The sequence below is a fragment of the Pinus tabuliformis genome, chromosome 8, assembly GCF_031772625.1.
Source record: "Pinus tabuliformis cultivar Carrire ecotype Pingquan chromosome 8, CPIR1, whole genome shotgun sequence".
In the NCBI taxonomy this organism is placed as follows: Eukaryota; Viridiplantae; Streptophyta; class Pinopsida; order Pinales; family Pinaceae; genus Pinus; species Pinus tabuliformis.
In genome coordinates, this window is record NC_142294.1 from 983095168 (window position 1) to 983115317 (window position 20150).

The 20150-nt window shown below is 41.7% G+C and overlaps 1 protein-coding gene across 1 annotated transcript; it reads right to left on the bottom strand.

The window, feature by feature from the left end:
- Positions 1-7848: 7848 nt before the first annotated feature.
- Positions 7849-12021, bottom strand: LOC149238716 (uncharacterized). The gene is made up of 2 exons (XM_089369652.1): positions 10234-12021; positions 7849-9903 (listed from the first exon to the last, which is right to left on the bottom strand). Exons 1-2 carry the CDS (start codon positions 12019-12021, stop codon positions 7849-7851), a joined length of 3843 nt encoding a protein of 1280 aa, XP_089225778.1.
- Between the last annotated feature and the right edge of the window lie 8129 nt (positions 12022-20150).

Consider the following 20150-nt stretch of genomic DNA (forward strand, 5'->3'; position numbering starts at 1 on the left):
TTTATTTTTCCACCCAATGGTAGGTACAGATCTTTCTGATACAGATAATCTTCCATCTACATCTTCCACAACGAGAAGTTTTGGCCATTAAATTTCTTGACCCTAAACTTACCATCTTCCACCATTACTCCCACTCAAATGAGGAACCCTTCTTTCGTGCGAGTTTATCAGCCAAATAGACCTTCGGCTCTGGTACCAGTTGTTAGAAAATTATATATTACAGAGCAATGGAACACATAGAATATTGCATAAATATAAACACAAAAAATGCATAAAACCAGAGCGACATAGATATACGTGGTTGACCCAGTTTGGGCTACGTCCACCTCGAACAGCCAATCCTTCCTTTCTATTATCTAGCAAAATGAAGAGACACAACCTACAACAGATCTGATGTAATATCCTCTGTTTACTCTCATAGCATCACCTCTCTGTTTCTCACTCGAAGAATACACGTCTATTCCACAGCCTCAATACAATTCCCTCATATAAAGAGAGGGGGTTTTCTTCTAGGGAAAAATACTTGTTATATACCTGGGGGGGATAATATGGGGTACCAAGGGAGGTACCCAACGTAATAACGTAATAATGGGATGGGACATAGTAATAAATAAGGTGGTTAACCCATATCATGTAAGGGACCACAAGTAGTTAATAATAATGTAATGGGCCCATGGTATTAGTTGATGGTATGAGGGAACCATGGTAATGACCCATGGTATGGTATGTATGAGGCCTATATAGAGGCTAGAGACTCCATGTCAAGGAATTGTGTCAAGGATTATTGTATGAACAAGCATATGGCTTGTGGAGTGTTCTCCTTCCTTAAGGAGTGAATGTATGGTGTTTCCCTACCTTAAGGGTTTGATCAATAAAGTGAATCATTTCTATCTATTTCTCTCTTATTGTTTCTGGGTATATTTGCATTATCTTATATTTTTGGATCAGAGATATAACAAGTGGTATCGGAGCTATAACAATTGGTATCAAAGCACTTTCTTGGGCAAAAAAGTGGAGAATTTTTATTTTATTTTATTTATTTATTTATTTATTTTTTAATTTTGCAAGATTTCGGGGGCAGTGAGTTTACAGATCAGATATGTATGTTTTGGTACAAGATATACAAAATATAATTACATATCTAGATTCTATGTGAAAAAATACCCGATTTCAAAAAAAAAAATTGGCTGAATCGGAGTCCGAATGAAGGAGATATCACTGATCTAAAAATAAATGGTGTTGCAAACAATTTTTCGAGGCAACGAATTTGCGGTGTAGATCTAGACATCCTGGCACAAGATCTGCAAAATCTAATTGAAGATCTGGATTCTTTGTGAAAAAATACCCAATTTCAAAAAAAAATCAGTCGAATCGGAGTCCGGATGAGGGAGATATCGCTGATTTAAAATCAGCTCTTTTTTGCAAAAATTGTGGTGACGGCGGGAGAGTAGCAGCGCAGATCTGAAATTCCAGTGTCTGGATCAGGATTTCTATCACATGGGCAGATGCAGAATGGTTGTTCCATTTCTGAAAACAGGTCATAATACGAATTCTGAGCAATATTGACAGAATTGTGACCATTTCAAATTTCGCCAATTTTTTTGTGATGACGGCCCTAGGTCAGAATTTCACGGACTTGTATAAATTTGATGGCTCTCATCCAGACAAATGGCTAGCACAAATGGAGAAATATTTTAGATTGAATTACATCATGGATGATGAGACTCAGTTGAGTGTGGGAATAATGTACTTGGACAATGAAAGATGGCAATGGTGGCAATGGCATCAACGTTGCTATTGAAGGCCCTTAACTTGGGACACATTCACAAAAGATCTCATGGACCACTTTGACCGTAAAGCTAATCTTGTGGATAAGCTCACACAGACAGACACACAACCTAGAAAATATTTTATTTTAAAGAAGGAAACCAATGAACCTAAAGGGTTATTTTCTGCTGATATCTCCTTATTGCAGGTTCATGGATTGATTCAGAAAGAGAAGATCATTGTTTCTATAAATCCTAGTTGCAAGCATAATTTCATCAATGTTAATTTGGCAAAAAAATTTCAAGTTACAGCAAAACAAATTGAAAATACATAGGTTGATGATGAGGATGTTCAAATTTATAAGGATTTGAAGCTTTCTATGGATAAGTATGTGTTGCATGGTGATTTTTATACTTCAGAGATGGATAATATGGGTGTTGTTTTGGGATATCCTTGGATGGAATCTGCAGGTACTATCAATATTAATGTGCAGAAGAAATTCCTGAAGCTCTAGTATAAAAAGAAGAAAATTACATTACAGGATATTTCCATCAATAAATAGGTAGAGTCCACAAACGTTGAAGCAGAAGATGTTCCAGGGTCTGACATATTAGATGATGAGCCAGTGATGATAGACAATCAAACACAAATAGAGGCTGAAGCAGAAAAGGTTACAGGTACATCAGATGAGGGCTCAGTGGTTGAAATCATATTGGAAAAGAAGACACCACAACAGGCACCACAACAGGGTGAATTAAAGAAAAAGACACCGTGGGTTAAAACTTCAACATATCATCACCCACATCACCCCACAAGAAAACAACCAAAAAGATGGCAACCAATTGGCCACAAGGACAACAACCCTTGTATGATGGATAGCGAGGAGAGAAGATCCACCTACTACACATCAACACAGAAGAGCTGCCATGGTCAACTTCCATCTCAACCGAGCGAGGCACCAGCGAGATCGAGGGTTCACCTTTCTCTTGGATAGCTAGATGCACGTGCATGGTACCAATGGACTAATCTTTTGAGTAGATCTTATTATTTGTATTCTTCCCATGTTTCAGGGACGAAACATGCTAAGGGGGGTGGAGTGTTATATACCTAGGGGGGATAATATGGGGTACCAAGGGAGGTAACCAACATAATAATGTAATAATGGGATGGGCCACAGTAATAAATAAGGTGGTTAACCCATATCATGTAAGGGACCACAAGTAGTTAATAATAATGTAATGGGCCCATGGTATTAGTTGATGGTATGAGGGAACCATGGTAATGACCCATGGTATTTTATGTATGAGGCCTATATAGAGGCTAGAGACTCCATGTCAAGGAATTGTGTCAAGGATTATTGTATGAACAAGCATATGGCTTGTGGAGTGTTCTACTTCCTTAAGGAGTGAATGTATGGTGTTGCCCTACCTTAAGGTTTCGATATCAATAAAGTGAATCATTTCTATCTATTTCTCTCTTATTGTTTCTGGGTATATTTGCATTATCTTATATTTTTGGATCAGAGATATAGCAAGTGGTATCAGAGCTATAACAAGTGGTATTGGAGCTATAACAATACCCTAAACTAAACATAAGTTCTACCATTAGATCATTCGCCTAATGAATGGCCTAGATTGACTAGGAATTACTATACTTTTACAAGGAAATTTTACATCTGTTTTTAGCTTCGGGGGCATTGCCCCTGAAACCCCTGCCAAGGGACTGTTGGCTCCCGAACCCCCCAGCCGGGGGGGATCGCCCCCCCCCCCCCCGAACCCCTGTGGGGGGGGGGGGAAGTCCCCCCCGCACCTCTCCATGTGAAGGGGTGTACAAACTTCCTGGGGTATACATCCGGCTGAAACAAATACCTCTAAATAATCATGCTCCACACCCAACATTTTGATTGACCCTTTACCTAATTATAGTTATGTAAGTATTGACCTAGTGGATAAGTGTGGTTTGAATAAAGAAGTGCATGAAAAATCATGATTGGTGCAGTTGAATACATGTACAAAGAAGAGATTTGATCACTGGGTAAGAGCTTGTGCATTTGAGTTGAATGGTATGCCTACCTCAACACATTTGAATGTACTAACATTGGGATCATATAGTATGCTTTTGGGTATGGACTAGTTGTATCTTCACAGGACTAAGGTGGACTTCTTAGATGATAAATCTATTGAATGCTTGGATGACAATGGAGAACAAATAACCTTGCAGGTTAGGAAGAAATCTACATCAATTAGAAAGGTGGTAGCTATGCAAACAAAGCATAGTCATAGAAAAGGGTGTGTGTTATTTGCAGTGCATATTTCTAGGGTTAAAGGTGAGGATGCAAAACTTATGAAGAGGCACCTGATATTGTAGCAGTTTCAGGATGTGTTTCTCGTAGATATTTCAGAGTTTCCACCTCAGAGAGAAGTGGACATTTCTATTGAGTTGGTAGTAGGGGTAGCAACAACATCAAAGGCACCATAAAGGATGAGCACACTAGAGTTGGTAGAGTTGAAGTTGTAGTTGAAGAAAATACTTGACAAGGGATATATTAGGCCAAGTGTATCACCTTGGGGTGCACCAGTGTTGTTTGTGAAGAAGAAGGATGGTACTCTCATGTTATTGTTACTTGTCATAACATCTTATATTTATTCCATATGATCCTATTTTTCACCCCTAGTGTAGATAAGGACCAGTGCATTCTTGTTTGGCAAAAGGGGAGAGAAAATATTCTAAGTCTAAAAGCTAAAAGGAGAGCTAACCATCTGGATCCCAATTTTGGAGAAGGCTCAGCACATTTTGGGCCAAAATAAAAGGAAGAACCAAAATTGTGGGACCCAAAACTCGGAAGGAGAGGCAGATAACACATCGGAGCTTGAATTTCAGAGGGTTGATTATTTCGAAACGTCGAAGATCAGAGTTTTGTAACCCCTTAAAAATTGTAATTTCTTTGTAAGCACTGAAATTTTAGAGAAGGGGAAATACAAAGGAAATCATTGCAAAGACAAAGGAACTTGAGACGTTTTCTCTCTCCTCCAAGAAGACACATGGAAATAGGTGATTGGTCCTGAGGAGCAGAGATGGACGATGACATCAGCATGATAGGGCTGTTGGGTGGACACGTAGCAGTCAATTTCGGCATTTTCAAGAAACTAATAAGGAAAATCTGGGTGAAACATGTCATCGCTCAGAAGGCATCACATGGAGATGATGATTTCAGCATGACATCACTTTGAAGATTGGTCTTTCATAGATTGGGGTTTTCATAACCCTTGTTAAATTATTTTATAAAAAGTTTTGATCCGATGAAAGGGGCTCCGATGTGAAATGGTGTGTGGTTGTAGAAACCTAAAGAACCAAGGGGAAGAGAAATTACAAAGGAAATAGGCGCTTAAAGGAACCTGAAGGCCTTAACACCTAAGTGCCAAGCCATTGGTCATGGCACCCAGTTCTATGGAAGAGTTGCAATAAGGAAGTTAATAAAAAAGGGGGCCAAGAACAGTGAGATAATATGATTTTGTAACTTCTATTTTAATAGATTTACGATCCACATGGGCTATGAAAATATCAAATATTGTATTGTATGAAAGCCTTTGGTCACAAGTAGTGGTTCTGTGGTGAATAAGCAATAAGGAGCTAAACAAAGAGGAGTTAGGGGCATCATGAGGTTTTGATTTTCTAACATTATTTTGATAAGCATTATGATATATTAAGGCCCTATAATGCTGCAAAGAAGTATGTAAGACGAATGGATCAACAACATAGTAAATGCATGCAGAAGGTTGGTGTCGTAGGATTAATTACAACTATAGATATTGTTGGGTCAAGGAAAGAATGACCACAGTTTGCAGAAGAGAGTTTTGTCTTGTCTTGTGCTGAGAAGTAAATCATCCTTGATACATGCATGTTACATAGGATTAAATAAAGAATAGTGCCATCAGTGAAGAGAATCCATTCTATTGTACCTTTTGATCTTTGTGCAGTATGAATGAGAATTAATTCACACTATGGAGATCACTCAAAGGCCCACTCTTAGAAGTTAATGATGCATGAATGTGATTAGTTCATCAATGCCCACAACTCGAGATCATCATCCCACCACGAGTCAAAATAAGAGAGCCTAAGTCCACCCCAAGAAATCATAGGAGTCGACAAGGGAGATATTGTACTATGTCAATAGTGACACCTCATGTTTTGTGTATATTTTGTAAATATTTCATTCCAAAGTGGAACAAAAATCTATTAGGACAACTAGGCCACTCGCATACTCACACAGCTAAGCAGTTCAATCAAATGGAGCATTCGATATATTTTGTAACCATTTGTTTGAACTCTCTCCATATAAAAGGGGAGAAAAAATTAATAGGAAGCGATGGAATTTCCCTAGTTCCAGGAGGTTTCTATCATTTTGCAGTTCCCACAAGTTTGGGTTGTGGTGGGTATTTTGTTCTACAAGATTAATGAAAAAGTTCCGGTGATTCCAAGAATTTGGGATATGCAGTAGGTGTTCTTTCTTTGTATGAAATTTCATATGTGTATTTCCCCCTTTATAAATTATGTAATTGTAGCTACTGGATTCACTCTTAATTCAAAGGTTTACTTATATTATGTGATAACAGATGGTACCTATGAGATTGTAGATCTATCTATGTTATGTATTAGTAGATGATACCTATGGAAATTACAGATTTATGGGTGTTATGAAATAATTGATAGTAATTGTGAGGGATAGATTTGAAAGCCTTAAAATGTGCTCCATAATTTCTGTGTTGCATTCCTTTTATCTCTTCATGATTATGATGGTATTTGTTACATAGGATTCTGCGTTTATCCATCCCTTTGCATTAGGTTCCTCCCTTGCATTTCCCCTTTCCATATTTACTACAAAAACAAATTAAGTTGCATTCTTTGTGTCTCGGTGACTATACTTGAGCATTATTCTTGGGAATGATACATTGTTCATGTGTATATTGAAAGATCCCTCTGAGAAATGTAATTGAAACAAAATCTGAATCATTTTTTACATCCATCTCTTGAGTTGCACTAATTTATCGCCAAGAAAGATTAAGATGTCCTAGGCACTGACCTCTCATCAACCAAGGGGTTGTCTCTAGGAGCTACAACAAATTTTATGCATTGATTATAGGAAATTGAACAAAGTGACCATCAAGAACAGGTATTCATCGTTGAGGATTGATGACTTGTTAAACCAATTGAAGGAAGCTACAATGTTATCAAAGATTGAATTGAGATCTAGATATCATCAGGTATGCATTAAATAAGGGGACATCTACAACACTACTTTTCGGACCAGGTATGCACATTATGAGTTTATTGTAGTTCCATTCGGATTAACTAATGCTCCAACTATTTTCATGTACTTGATGAATAGCGTGTTGCATCATTATCTGGACAAGTTTGCATTGTGTTCATTGATGATATATTGATATATTCTAAGAATGAGGAAGAGAATGATGAACACTTAGAAACAATGTTGAGATTTATAAGAGAGCACCAGTTGTATGCCAAGCTTAGAAAATGCAGTTTATTTTAGACAAAGGTACATTACTTGGGGCATTTTGTTTCTAAGGAAGGCATAACAGTGTATCCAGAAAAGATGAGAGCTATCATGGAATGGGGAACCCTAGGAATGTGGATGAGGTAAGGTCATTTATGGGGTTAGAAGGTTATTACAGGAGGTTCACAAGGAACTTCTTTCAGATTGAATATCCTATTACATCACTGTAGAGGAAAGGTAAGAAATTTGAATGGACAGAAGAATGTGCATAAATTTTTGAGCAATTGAAGTAATTGTTGAGAAACGCTCTAGTTCTAAATATTGTAGATCCAGAAAAAGAGTTTGTGGTGTGTACATTTTTTCCTCTGGAAAAATCCATAAATATTGCATTAATAAGCAAAAATTTACATGAGAGTGTCTGTTTATACAAGTATTAACAGTTGAGCTGTTAAGTTGCATTACCACGCAGGGTATGCGGACTGTTCTATTACAGTAGCCTGTTCATCATTTTCAAAATATCAAAAAATTCAGTATGAGTCTATGTAAGTACTGCTGTCAAAAAGCGGTTCCTATTGTGCTGCATGCTGACCCAAGGTTGGATATCCCGGGTCTATATACGGTCGGTGGAAAAATTTTTGTTCCTGCTGATCTTTAACCTCTGTAATCTCCCAGATGCCTCTGTCCATCAGCGCTGCCTCCTTGGATAATTTGTCGGCACCCTTGTTGTGTTCCCTGTAGATGTGAGAGATCGTAATATTGTTAAAAGCTGATTTAAATGTCAGTGCTTCATGTAATATAATGCTGAGTGAGTGCATGTGACAAGTAGCTGTGCCATTTATCCAGTTAATGATGGTCTGAGAATCCCCAAAAATATTGATGATAGTGCAGTGGTGCCTCAAGGCAAAGTGAAGTAAGTGGCGGAGAGTGATGAGTTCTGCATAGTTATTGGTTCCAGCTCCCAGGCCAGCCTTAATTCTGTAGTGATGATTCTCTGATATATGTAGGATGATGCCTCCACCACATCTTTGCAGGTTTGCCGCCCCATCGAAATATGCCCAGGGTGTGCTTGGGTCGATGGGAGGGGGTGGGGCAGGTTGTCGAGATGAGGGAGGAGGTGGGTCGGGTAGTTCCCTCAGGGCAGCTACAATACTAGCCTCTAGCAGTGGCCAGTGAATTGGCTTGTTTTCGAATATCACGCTATTTCTTGTTTTCCAAATGGCCCAGTTTACAATGATGGGGAGATTGATAGATTTTGAACCTCTGTTATTCTTTTCCCAATCAGTCCATGCGCTAATGATATCAGTACCAGCCCATTCGCCCGCGAAGTTTATGAAAGACTTGAGGTTTTTCCACAGGTTCAATGTCGAACGACAATTTAGGAATAAGTGGTCTGTAGATTCCGAGTCCGCTTTACATAGCACGCACCACGTGGGGCCATGCTGGGCTCTTTTCATAAGCTGGTCTCCGGTGGGAATTTTATTCCTCAGAATGCACCAATTGAAGAGTTTTGATCGTGGGGAAGCGGATTGTTTCCATATACTCTGCCACCAACTAGCAATTACCTCAGGTTTTTTATGTGCAATGAGCTGTATGTACCCATCCTTGGGTGTGTATACCCCGTGTTCTGCCTGGTTCCATACAAGTTCGTCCGGGCCCTCTGTGATTCTAATGTGAGATTCTGTTAAGGCATCTCTGTATTCCTCCCATGCTGTATGCCATCTTCCAGGGAGGTTTAATTGGTGCGCTGATTTCCAAGCTTGGTGGAAGATATCCGAATGGTCATGGTCCGCAATCTGTGAGATTACCTTAATGTTCCGTGCTGTGAGGTGTGCAACCAGATCTTGTGGTAGTGTATGCCTTCCCCCACTCCCCGTCCAGGGGTCAAGACCTATCCTTGCACTGTTCCCTTCTCTGATACGCCAGACCAGGTTGTCTCTAATGAGAGGCAGTGAATGTAAGAGGGCCTTCCATATCGAAGATATGCCAGTTTTGTTCCACTCGGGGAGCCTTGCCCAGTCATTGATGCTGAGTGGCCATATGTATTTGTGGAATGTAATACTGGTCCATAAACTTTGGGTCGTTAGTAGAGCCCAACCCATTTTTCCTGCTAGTGCTTTTGCGAAGATAGGGAGCTCCTTCAACCCCCAACCTCCCCATTTCTTGGGAATGGCTATCTTGTTCCAACCAATCCAGGAAAATATGCGCTTGTCTTGGTTGCCAACCCATAAGTATCTATTGCATAGCTGCTGTAGTTTAGCCAATATGTTCCGGGGTATCCAAGCTAATGCCATCCAGAATACTGGGGTAGCTTCAAGTACAGATTTTATCAGGGTTAGTCTCCCAGCCCTGGAGAGATATCTGTGACTCCAGCATGTTAACCTTTTTTCTATCTTTGATACTAGCCATACCCAATCAGCTATCTTTTGACATGTCGTCTTTAGCCAATATCCCAGATATTTGAGGCCTCTGTCCAGTGGCTGGGTGGTATAAGGAAACGCCTGTCTGGCCACGAGCGCTTCATTTGCTGTGGTACCCACCGCGGTGATAGTGGACTTTGATCTGTTCACTTCCATGCCCGTAGCTTTTGAGAAGAGATCTAGGATACGAGTGAAAGATGTTGAGTCCTATACGCTGCCATCCAATAGAATTAAGACATCATCTACAAATAGAAGGTGGGTGAGGAAACATACTTCCATGATTTTGAGGCCTCTGATAGTCCCCTCCCTTTTTGCAGAGATGATAAGCCTGCTTAGAGCTTCTATGACCAAAAGAAAGAGTAGTGGCGAGAGGGGACAGCCCTGCCTCAGCCCTCTTTCGGAGTGAAAGAAATGTGAGGCTGATCCATTGATCAAGATACTGAAGGTGGGGGAAGTGATGCACGCCATGATCCAGTTGATTATGGTGGGGGGGAAACCGATGTGAATAAGGATCATTTTTATATAAAGCCAGCTTACTCGGTCAAATGCCTTGGATAGATCTATCTTCAGCAGGATACACTTGAGATGTTTAGTCCAGATGGAGTGTATCGCCTCTTGTGCCGAGCTAATGGCTTCATGGATCTGCCTGTTTTCCAGAAATGCAAATTGTTGAGGGGAGATGTGTCTGGAAAGAATGGGCTTGATTCGATTGGCAATGATCTTAGAAATGATCTTATAGAGGACATTGCAGAGGGATATGGGGCGAAAGTCATCAAATGAGGATGGGTTGTCTGATTTAGGGATGAGGGCAATGAAAGTGGAATTAATAGCATTGTAGAGACTACCCGAGATCCTGCTTTCCTCAACAAACTTTAAGATATCTTCTCCCAGCAGATCAAAGAAGGCAATGTAGAACTCTATAGTCCAGCCATCTGGCCTAGGGCTCTTTTCCTTTTGAAACCATTTGATAGTACTTTCCAGTTCTGCCATAGTGACGGGGGCTTCAAGGTCTTCAGATTCATCCTCTTCTACAAATCTGGGGAAGTGTGTCGCCACGTTGATGATTTCTGCCAGATTTGTACCTGCTGGGTTCTTGTATAGGTCTCTGAAGTGTGAGGTACCCAGATTTGAGAGCTTGTTAAAGGAGTCTGCCAGACCCCCCTCAGGGAGAGGGAGGTTCCATATGGTATTTGCCACTTTCCTTCCTTTGGCAAAGTTGTGGAAGAATTTGGTATTCTCATCTCCGGCTTTAAGCCAAGTAGCTCTACTACGAAGCCTGATAGCTTCCTCCCTACCCTTTAGTATATTATTCTTCTGATTTTCCAGCTCCACGAGGCGGGCCTTGTCATCCTGAGTTATGAACCCCATGTTTCTCTCGTCCAGAAGAGCATTCAGGTCTTCTTCTACCTTGATGAGCTGCTCATCTTCTCGCTTCTTCTTCTCCCTGGCCCAATTGATCACTATATGCTTGAGCTCAATCATGTTTTTAACAAATCCCCTTGCCATCGAGGATTCCCGATCAATGGGGTGTGCTCTCCAGTATGCTGTAATCAGATTAGAGAAGCTAGGGTCTTGTAGCCACAGATGATTGAACTTGTAAGGTGCTTTTGGTTTCAGATGCGGTCCCTGGATTTCCATAGCAATTGGGGAGTGGTCTGAGATACCTCCATTGCTTACCCACTGTTTGTATGTGTGCAGTCGATGAATCAGAGGGCCTTTCATCAGGAATCTATCCAATCTTCGGGCTAGGGCAGCCGATCCTATCCTTCTATTTCTCCATGTAGGATGAGGCTTCTGCAGTGGGATATCAATGAGGTCATGCTGCTCCAATAACCGTCTCATGAAATCTGTGAGGGGATCTATCTGGGCCGATGATCCCCATGACTCACTGAATCCCAGGGAGAAGTTCAGGTCTCCTCCTATGATGATGTGATCAAGTGATAATAGATTACATCTGAGGAGTTTACTCCAATAATTTTCCCTATGTTGGCAAGGCCCATATATGTTGACAATGCGAAGGGAGAGGCCGAGTTCAATAGAGAATATATCAGCTCCTAGGAATCCATGACCTCCCCAAGAGGAGTCAAGTCTGATAGAACTGGGATTGTATCCGAACGCCAGACCTCCTGATCTGCCCATGGCATCTGAAGCTATGAAGTTCCATCGGGCTCCTACTGTGGCAAGGGCTCGTGTAGCAGACTCTGCAGAACCAAGGGTTTCTTGTAGGAGAATGATATCGGGGAGTTCGACCTCAAAAAGTCGTTTTAGAGCTAGCTTTTTTGGGGAGCTAGCCAGGCCCCTACAGTTGAAGGAGATGCACTTCATGGGGGGCCAATCTTTGGGGGTTTTGTTGCTCTAAGGACCCCGTCGATGGTGGCTTGATGCCCTGCTGCTACTTCCGCGCCCGCGTGCCTAATGGCTTTATTGAGATATGATTTGCGACCCCGGGTAGTAAGGAACCCAGGGCCTAGAGGGACAATACCCAGCCCGGAAAGGGTTTCAGAGACCTCCAGATGTGTAGAGCGAGGGCGAAGGGAGTATGGGTGGGATGGGGTCGAACGGGATGATGATGGCGAGGGGGGCGGAGATGAAAATGGCATAGTGGTCGGAGCAGTGGATGACGACGGAGGGGGAGGGGGGATTTCACATTGAACCATAGTGCATGCAGTTGAATTTTCAATTGCAAATGAGATATCAGATGATTTAGAAAGAGGGATAGGAGAGATACCCGACACTTGCGTGGCCGCTGCTGCTGCCCGAGCCCTGGTCAGCGGGGGCGAAGGCGGGGCAATCTTTCGCTTGTCCAATTTTGCAGGTTCGCCTTGGGGTCCCGCGCTGCTTTGTGGCGAACGAGATATAGATGGGGGAGTTCCGCTGGTGACCGCAGGTGCCGGTTTTGGAGATCCTTCCTGATTGTTGTTCAATGGGCAGTCCTTGAACAAGTGACCCACTTGGTGACATCGGTTGCATCTGAAGGGAACGCCCTCGTAATCCAATATCTGCGATCTGCTGAAATTCCCCCATCTCAGAGTCATCTTTTCTTGTAATCCCTCCCTGGTATCCAGATGGACCAGGATTCTAGCTAGTATTCTTTTGTTGTTCTCCTTGTAGGATCGATCGTGGTCCAAATACGTTCCTAATGCATTCCCAATCTTGACGAATGCTTCCTCAGACCAGTATTGTAGAGGCAACCCCGACAATCTCACCCAAAGAGGGCCTGCTCCAATCTGTTCGCGTTCCGGATCAAATAGAGGGCTCCACCTTTTCAATAGCACTGGTGCCAATTCTATGTGCCAGTACTGTGCTAGTACAGAATTCGTGTGTTCCTCTTTTGTGAAGTGGAGTGAGAACCATCCCCTTGGGAGTTCTTGTACTTCCGGCAATTCAGTGAATAATGCGCCCCAAATTTCTTTCACCCATAGCTTCAATCTCTCCGCCGTGAAGGTACACCCCCGCACATGTCCAACCAAAATCGTTCGAGCCAATGCCATGGTCTCCTCGAAGTTTGTGGGATCACCGAATGATACTGTAATGTCTTTGACAGTTGCTCTGATGCACTTCGATCACTTCTTCGAGCGTGGAGCAGTCGGATGATCTATGAGTGGGTTGGTGACCTCGACCCCAGGGGGGGTTTTGCGGGCTGCGCATTGATGGCCGGCGTGCTGAAGCTGCCCGAGGGTCTAATCCCTCCTTCGCTCAAGGGTTTTTCCGCTGCAGCCCTAGACTCAACAGGGGTGATGGTGTTTTTCGGTACCGCCTGGTGTTCGGTGAGTGTGACGGGGGTTTTCTCTGCTGCCCTAATCTCAACAGGGGCGGAGGGAGGTGCACTTCTAGGCGGAGATGGCAAATCGAAGGTTAGAGCGTCGGGTGATAATTGTGATAGGAGAAGGGCAGTACCTGGTGAGAGGGGCGGGGCATCCAGTGCAGGGGATGTGGGAGGAGACGACAGAGAAACCACAGGAAAGGTGTCCTGGGCGGCGGGGTTTTCAACAGCAGGTGCGGGAGTTTCGTTAGGGTTTCCGAAGATGGCGATCCCTTCTAGAGGGTCCGCGGAGTAGTCCACAAGCTCCGTAGCTTCGATGCCCTCCATACCGGTCAACCGTAGATACCGCAGTCGCTGTCTGAAGACGGAAACCGAAGCCCTGTTCCCAGATCTGTGCTGTCCGTTCCGGCGAGCTCCCGTTTTCCTGCGGCTCCTGCAACTTAACCTAAGCCTTTACGGTCGCGACGCGTGAACTCCATCCGTCACTCCGGTCATATTTGATCAGGTCCTTTCGTTTGTGGTGTGTACATATTCATACAAGAGAGGAATAGATGGAGTCTTAATTCAAGAAGGATAGGTAGTGTGTTATGATTCACGAAAGCTAAATGAGCATGAACATAATTATCTGATACATGATCTTGAGTTGGAAATGATCATCCATGCATTGAATATGTGGAGGCACTATATTATTAGTAGGAGGTTTGTATTGATGAGTGATCATAGTGGATTGAGGTATTAGTTTGACCAACCGAATCTAAATTATAGGAAATCTAGATGGTTGGCCACGATTAGTGAGTTTGACTTTGATATCCGTTACATTAAGCGAAAGGAAAACAGGTTTGCAGATGCTCTTAGCAGGAGAGTGCAGGTGAATCATATATAAGCTATGATTTCTTATGGAACAGACTTATAGGATCGTATTTTAGAGGTAGGACAACAAGATGTCAAGTGCATGGAGCATAGGCATAGGTTATAATAGGGTACAGGTGATAATAATGTGGACTATTGTCTCACATCGGATGGTTTGGTTAGATCTAGGGACATGATCTATGTGTTGAATGACACTGAGATCAAGAAGACTATTTTGAAATAATTCCATGAAAAACCATGTTCAGGGCACCTAGGATACTAGAAGACATTGACAATAGTGAAATTTTTTTATTATTGGTTGAATTTGAAGAAGGAAGTGGCAGAGTTTGTGGCTATATGCTTGGATTGTCAATAGTTAAAAGTAGAATGTAAGCACCCAGGTGGATTACTACAATCGATTATCATTGCAGAGTGGAAATGGGAGGTCATTTCCGTGGATTTCATCACAGGTTTACCAGCAACATCTAGATAGCATGCTTCTATCATGGTTGCGGTGGACATGTTGACAAATGTAGCACACTCCATTCCAGTGAAGTCTTCCTATTAAGCTAGTGATGTAGCACAAGCCTTCATAAGAGATGTAGTGAGGCTGCATGGTTTTCCAAGGAATATTATGTCAGATAGGGATGCTAAGTTAACTTCTAGATTATAGAAGGATTGTTTGCAGGTTTGGGCATAAATTTGGCCTTCAACACAACTCATCATCCACATATAGATAGATAGACAGAGAGGGTCAACAAGATATTGGAGTACATGTTGAGGATGTATGTGATGCATCAATATAGGAGATGGGAGGAGTACCTTCCATTGGTTAAGTTTTCTTACAACAATGGGTATCAAGATTCACAGAGAATGAGTCTATTCTTGGCAATGTATTGGAGGAGTTGTAATACTCCCATACATTGGAGTGATTTAATGAATAGGGTATTGATAGGAACAAAGATGTTGGTTAAGATGGAATAAGAAATGCAGGTAATCAAGAAGAATATGAATGAATCATAGGACAAACAAAAAATTTATGCAAATTACAACAAGATGTTTAAGGAGTTTCAGGTTGGGGAACAATTGTACTTGTCCATCAAGCCCAAGAAGAGCTCCTTGAGGATTGGATCATGTTGTTATAGACATTTTTGGGCACTGCAACCCCAATTAAACATGTCCATAAACCAAGGGCTCCTAATTCCCTAAAAGTGTTGTTTCATACCCTAAAGGAAGAAGGTCAACTGATTACATCATCTCCCAGAAGTTCTCCATGAAAAACTACTCAGAACTGGTCAAAACTGGATCATCTCACTTGCTCCATGGCCAGGGTGCGATGCATCTCACCTTGTACACACGGGAAGTGCGATGCATTTCAAAAATCCCTTCTATGGGGTGCGATGGACGAGAGTAGACAAATGGCGGAAGCAGTTTGATAAGCGGATGATCTTGGAATCTTCCAAAAACTTCTCCTTGGACACTTGCCTCTCAGAATCGCGCAAGGATGAGTAAGAGATCAATGAGATCTCCAAGTGGAATCAATAACTATCAGAGAGAAGACACTAATCAAAAACCCAGAGCTGACTCACACCTCTGCAAATATCTATATTAGATCTCTCATCCCAGAGATCCAGAGGGGAGGCTGGAATTTTGCATCTTGTAAGGAATTGCTGTTGGTTTCTTGAGGCAACATCATAGTGTTGGGTGATCTAAGCTTTTCATGAGGTGAAGAAGGGCTCACTTGCTGAGAGGATGATACTGGGTCAGAACAATTGGTTGTAACTCTCTTGACCCTTTCTTGATTATCAATAAAGTTATTCAAGTTTTCCTCCATACTCTTGTCTGATTTATGTTTTATGCATTTGTATGGTCAATTTACATCTGATCCTAGATTGTTTATGATAATAGATCTATGTTCTCGTATAGTGTTATGCTGCTTTGCTTCTACAGGTACTCTGTGAAGCTGGGTATACAAGAAAGCAAGTAGCAAAGGACTATCAGAAGAGAGAGGAATCGAGCAAGGAACCAAGTGTAAGACAGAGGTTGGTCTCCTTTATTCTTCCTTCATCTATCTTTGATAAAGGAAAACGAAAGTAGTTTTACTTTGTTTTTTTCTAAGGTAGCTACCAGCCTTAGTTGGATTAGAAGTTCTGCATAGAAACTTTTCCCTATAACAAAATGGCGACTCCACTGGGGATCAAATAGATTGATTGTTTATCTACATTTGTTTACTTTATAAAATTACAGATGGAGCCTGAAGTCAAGCCAGCTAGCCTTCGAACTGCATTTGCTATGCAAGTGCAAAGTAGATCAACACTGCTTTAGTCAATCTCCGGGTTTTGTTTATGAATTAAACAATTGTTTTACAAGCTTTCTAATTGCCCTCGTGGTGGCTCTAGTAACCTCCTTAGATCTACCCCTGTGATTGATTTACTGATTACCACTTGCTCAGCCAAAATCCCTGAACTAAATTACAAACTGTGACCCGGAACCCAGTCAAAGTCTCATCCCTAGTCCAACGCACTGTCTGTTCTGTGAATCTCAAATTCAGCGCACTTCCCGAGTGTAGTAGGTGCGTTGCATTTTAGTTTCACTGTGTTACAGGTGCACTGATCGGACTAGGCATTGTTCCAAAATTTTGGTTTCTGTGTTCACTCTTTTCAGATCTAGTCAAGAGTTTTGCTACCTGTAGTCAGTACACCTCTGTTTGAAACCCCTTTCCTTGTTGTTATTCCGCCTCCATTGTGCAAAGATCTGTAAATGTTTTTATGTATTTTTTGGGTCATTTTCAGTTCTCCTTTACAAAGAAGTAACATAATTGTACTGTCGTTTCTTGATTTGAAAGTGTCGCAAGTGTCATTTTCAGTCATAGAAGAGAATCTGATTGTTCTTGATAGTCGATTACCCTGTTACTATTGTATTCGATCTGAATTAGTAGTTTTTCTAGTGTCGAAAGCAAGTTTTCATTTCCAAATCACAAAGTTTTGTCATTTTATTCATTTTGATTTTGAAAAGAAACTTGTTAGTAATTGTCGCTTTGAAAAATAATTCAGATTTGCGCATTAGCTTTCTTTTTATCATTCACATATTGAGAAGGCTGAAAACAAATACATGCATGTGCATTTGCATTTAGACTGTTTGATTGGTTTGATTTAGGACAGTGCATATAGTGTGTGCTCTATGCTCTTTGTTGAAAGAACACCATTTCTCTTTCCTTAGTAGCTAGGATTTTCATTGCACAAAGAAGATAAAACGACTGTTTATCATCTTAGATTGCATTTTAGGAATTGTACATCTACATCACGTGGTGAACCTGAAAGGAAAATTTCTTAAGCAAGATCAACTATAAAATAAATTTAATGAATCTAACAACGCTTTGGAACCTAACGCACAACATCTAGAAGTCTAGGCTAGAGACGTATTCCGGCATCGTAAAGCCTGGTAACTATTGTTTTCACTGTTGGTTGGGTGATTCCTCCACTTTGAGATGATAAGTGCCAGTACGGACTTGTGCTCCCACGTACCGTCGAGTATATTTTGGGAGACCACAATAGGCTTAATCCTTTATCCATAGGAATCCGTGTCTGCCACCCTATCAATCGCAATGCACTAAACACAGCATTCAGGAAGATTGACTATCGTACCATAAAAAGTATTCTGCAGTTTTATGATTGGTTTGGTAATCACTATGCCTAGATTTCCAGAGCAGTCCTTTTCGTTCCTTTTCAGACTCCTTAACGGAAAAGGTCCATTTGAGCACTTGTCACTTTAGGCTCATTAAAAATCGAAGGCGACTAGAGTCATCTTTTGTTTTTTCTCGACTCTTAAAAATTGAAAAAACAAGTTGTGTCAAAGCGTCTAAAATTCATCTAATTCGGAAACATACTTCCCCTTTATTTTTAGTTGATCGAGTAATCCACAATCGTGGAAGAAATTCAATTGAAACCCCGTCGTTCGCAGAGGCTTACGAGTCAACCGTCTTTGTCTCCGGAATCGAAACTATTACGGACAAAGCAAACTCGTTTAACTGGTTCCAAATCTCCTAGTAAAGTTAGAACAAGTGTTCCAACACCATTAGAGACTCTGGTTACTCCAAACGTTTTTGGTATCCCTGCCTTTACAGAAGAAGTTTAGCAGCCACCGAGGGACAGTAGCTCTGATCCTAGTTTGAAGGTAAACACTTGTGTTACTGAACCAGTTTCATCTACAACTGGTTCGGAGAGTGTTATTCCCCAAACATCTGTCGTTGCAGATTCCATACCTTCTTCGACACCAAAAATATTTGACGGACCTGATGATCTACCTCTTCCACCTAGTCTGATTTCTATAGAAGAGATTGTGGAGGATCCTACATCTAGTACTCCATCGCAATTTGGAGTCGGGATCACTCTGTATCCTTCTTCATCAGAAATTAGTCTACCGCCATCGGAAGCTCCTGTAGAATCGCTAGGTAATCTTTTGGATAGACTAGAAATGTCTGAACAACTGTCGACATCTAGGATTGTGTCGTCTGACACAGCGACGACAGAACTTCCTGCTATCACTCCAACAATGTTCGTCGGTATACCATGTGTCCCAACTAGCTCTCAATCACTAGAAGGGGCCCACGCAGGGGCTATTTCGATAGTATGGTCCATTCCTGTTTGTTCATCCAGAATAGTATCCGGAAACTCTTATGTTGAGTCTCAGCAAATTGATCCTTCAGGGTGTCAATTTGGGCAATGCGGTCCCCAAGGGCAAACCATTCCTTTAAGTACCGGATTACCACTGTATGGGGGGCAGTATACCCTTTCATTGTCTCCTCCGGGAGGACAACCATACGGGAGTTCACAACAAAATTTAGGTTATGCTGGAATTACATTTAGCGGTTGGGTGCCGATACTGCCTCAACAACCAAGATTTGTATATTCAATGCAACAATGTTTACCTATGTCAAATATACCAACTACGCCAACTATTGTGACGGTGTCGCAAGTACAAGCACTACCTGTTGTATGCCAACCTCAGGTTTCTCAGGTTGTAATGCAATAGCCTCTTGACCCAGCGACTCAACCAAAATCGCCGACTGGTGGAATGACACAGGCCCAAACGGGTACAATTTCCCCTCATCTTGGTCAAACAGTTAGTATCGGGCAACAGCACATGGCTTCACAACCATGGCTGGTGCAATACCAACAACCGTAATTCCAACAAGTATACCAAGGATCTGAGCAACAAATCTTTGCAAATAGTGGGCAGCCGTATATTGAAAATGGTCAAACTCAACCATTCTACAATGGTTATGCCCACCAACCTTACCAAAGTTACCAACATCAAATGCATTATGCTGGTATGCAGAGACCAACTACTCAGGCGATTCCATCTTATCCTGGGTATGCTTCGCCTCACGTGAATCAACAGTTACCCTTCGTGGCGACTTTAGAGTTACCAGATCTAAATCGGTTAACAAACTATCCAATCGCTTACGCCCCTTGGTGGCCAGCGATTCCACATAAACTTCCGTCAGATATTCCTAAATTTAATGGAAATCCGGGTGAAGATCCGTCGAATCATGTGATGACCTTTCATCTGTGGTGTTCATCAAACACCCTAAATGATGATTCAATTAGGCTTCGCCTTTTTAAGAGGACGTTAACTGGTCTGGCAGAAAAATGGTATATAGAATTGCCCAGAGCTTCGTTTGACAACTTCAGTACCCTAGCCACAACCTTTTTAACCCATTTTCAGTTATCGATAAGGTACGAAATGGGAACAGAACTTCTTACCAATTTCAAACAAACAACGGCCACTCACATATCTGATCATATACATGAGTGGCGATGTCGTCGTAGAATGGTAAAAA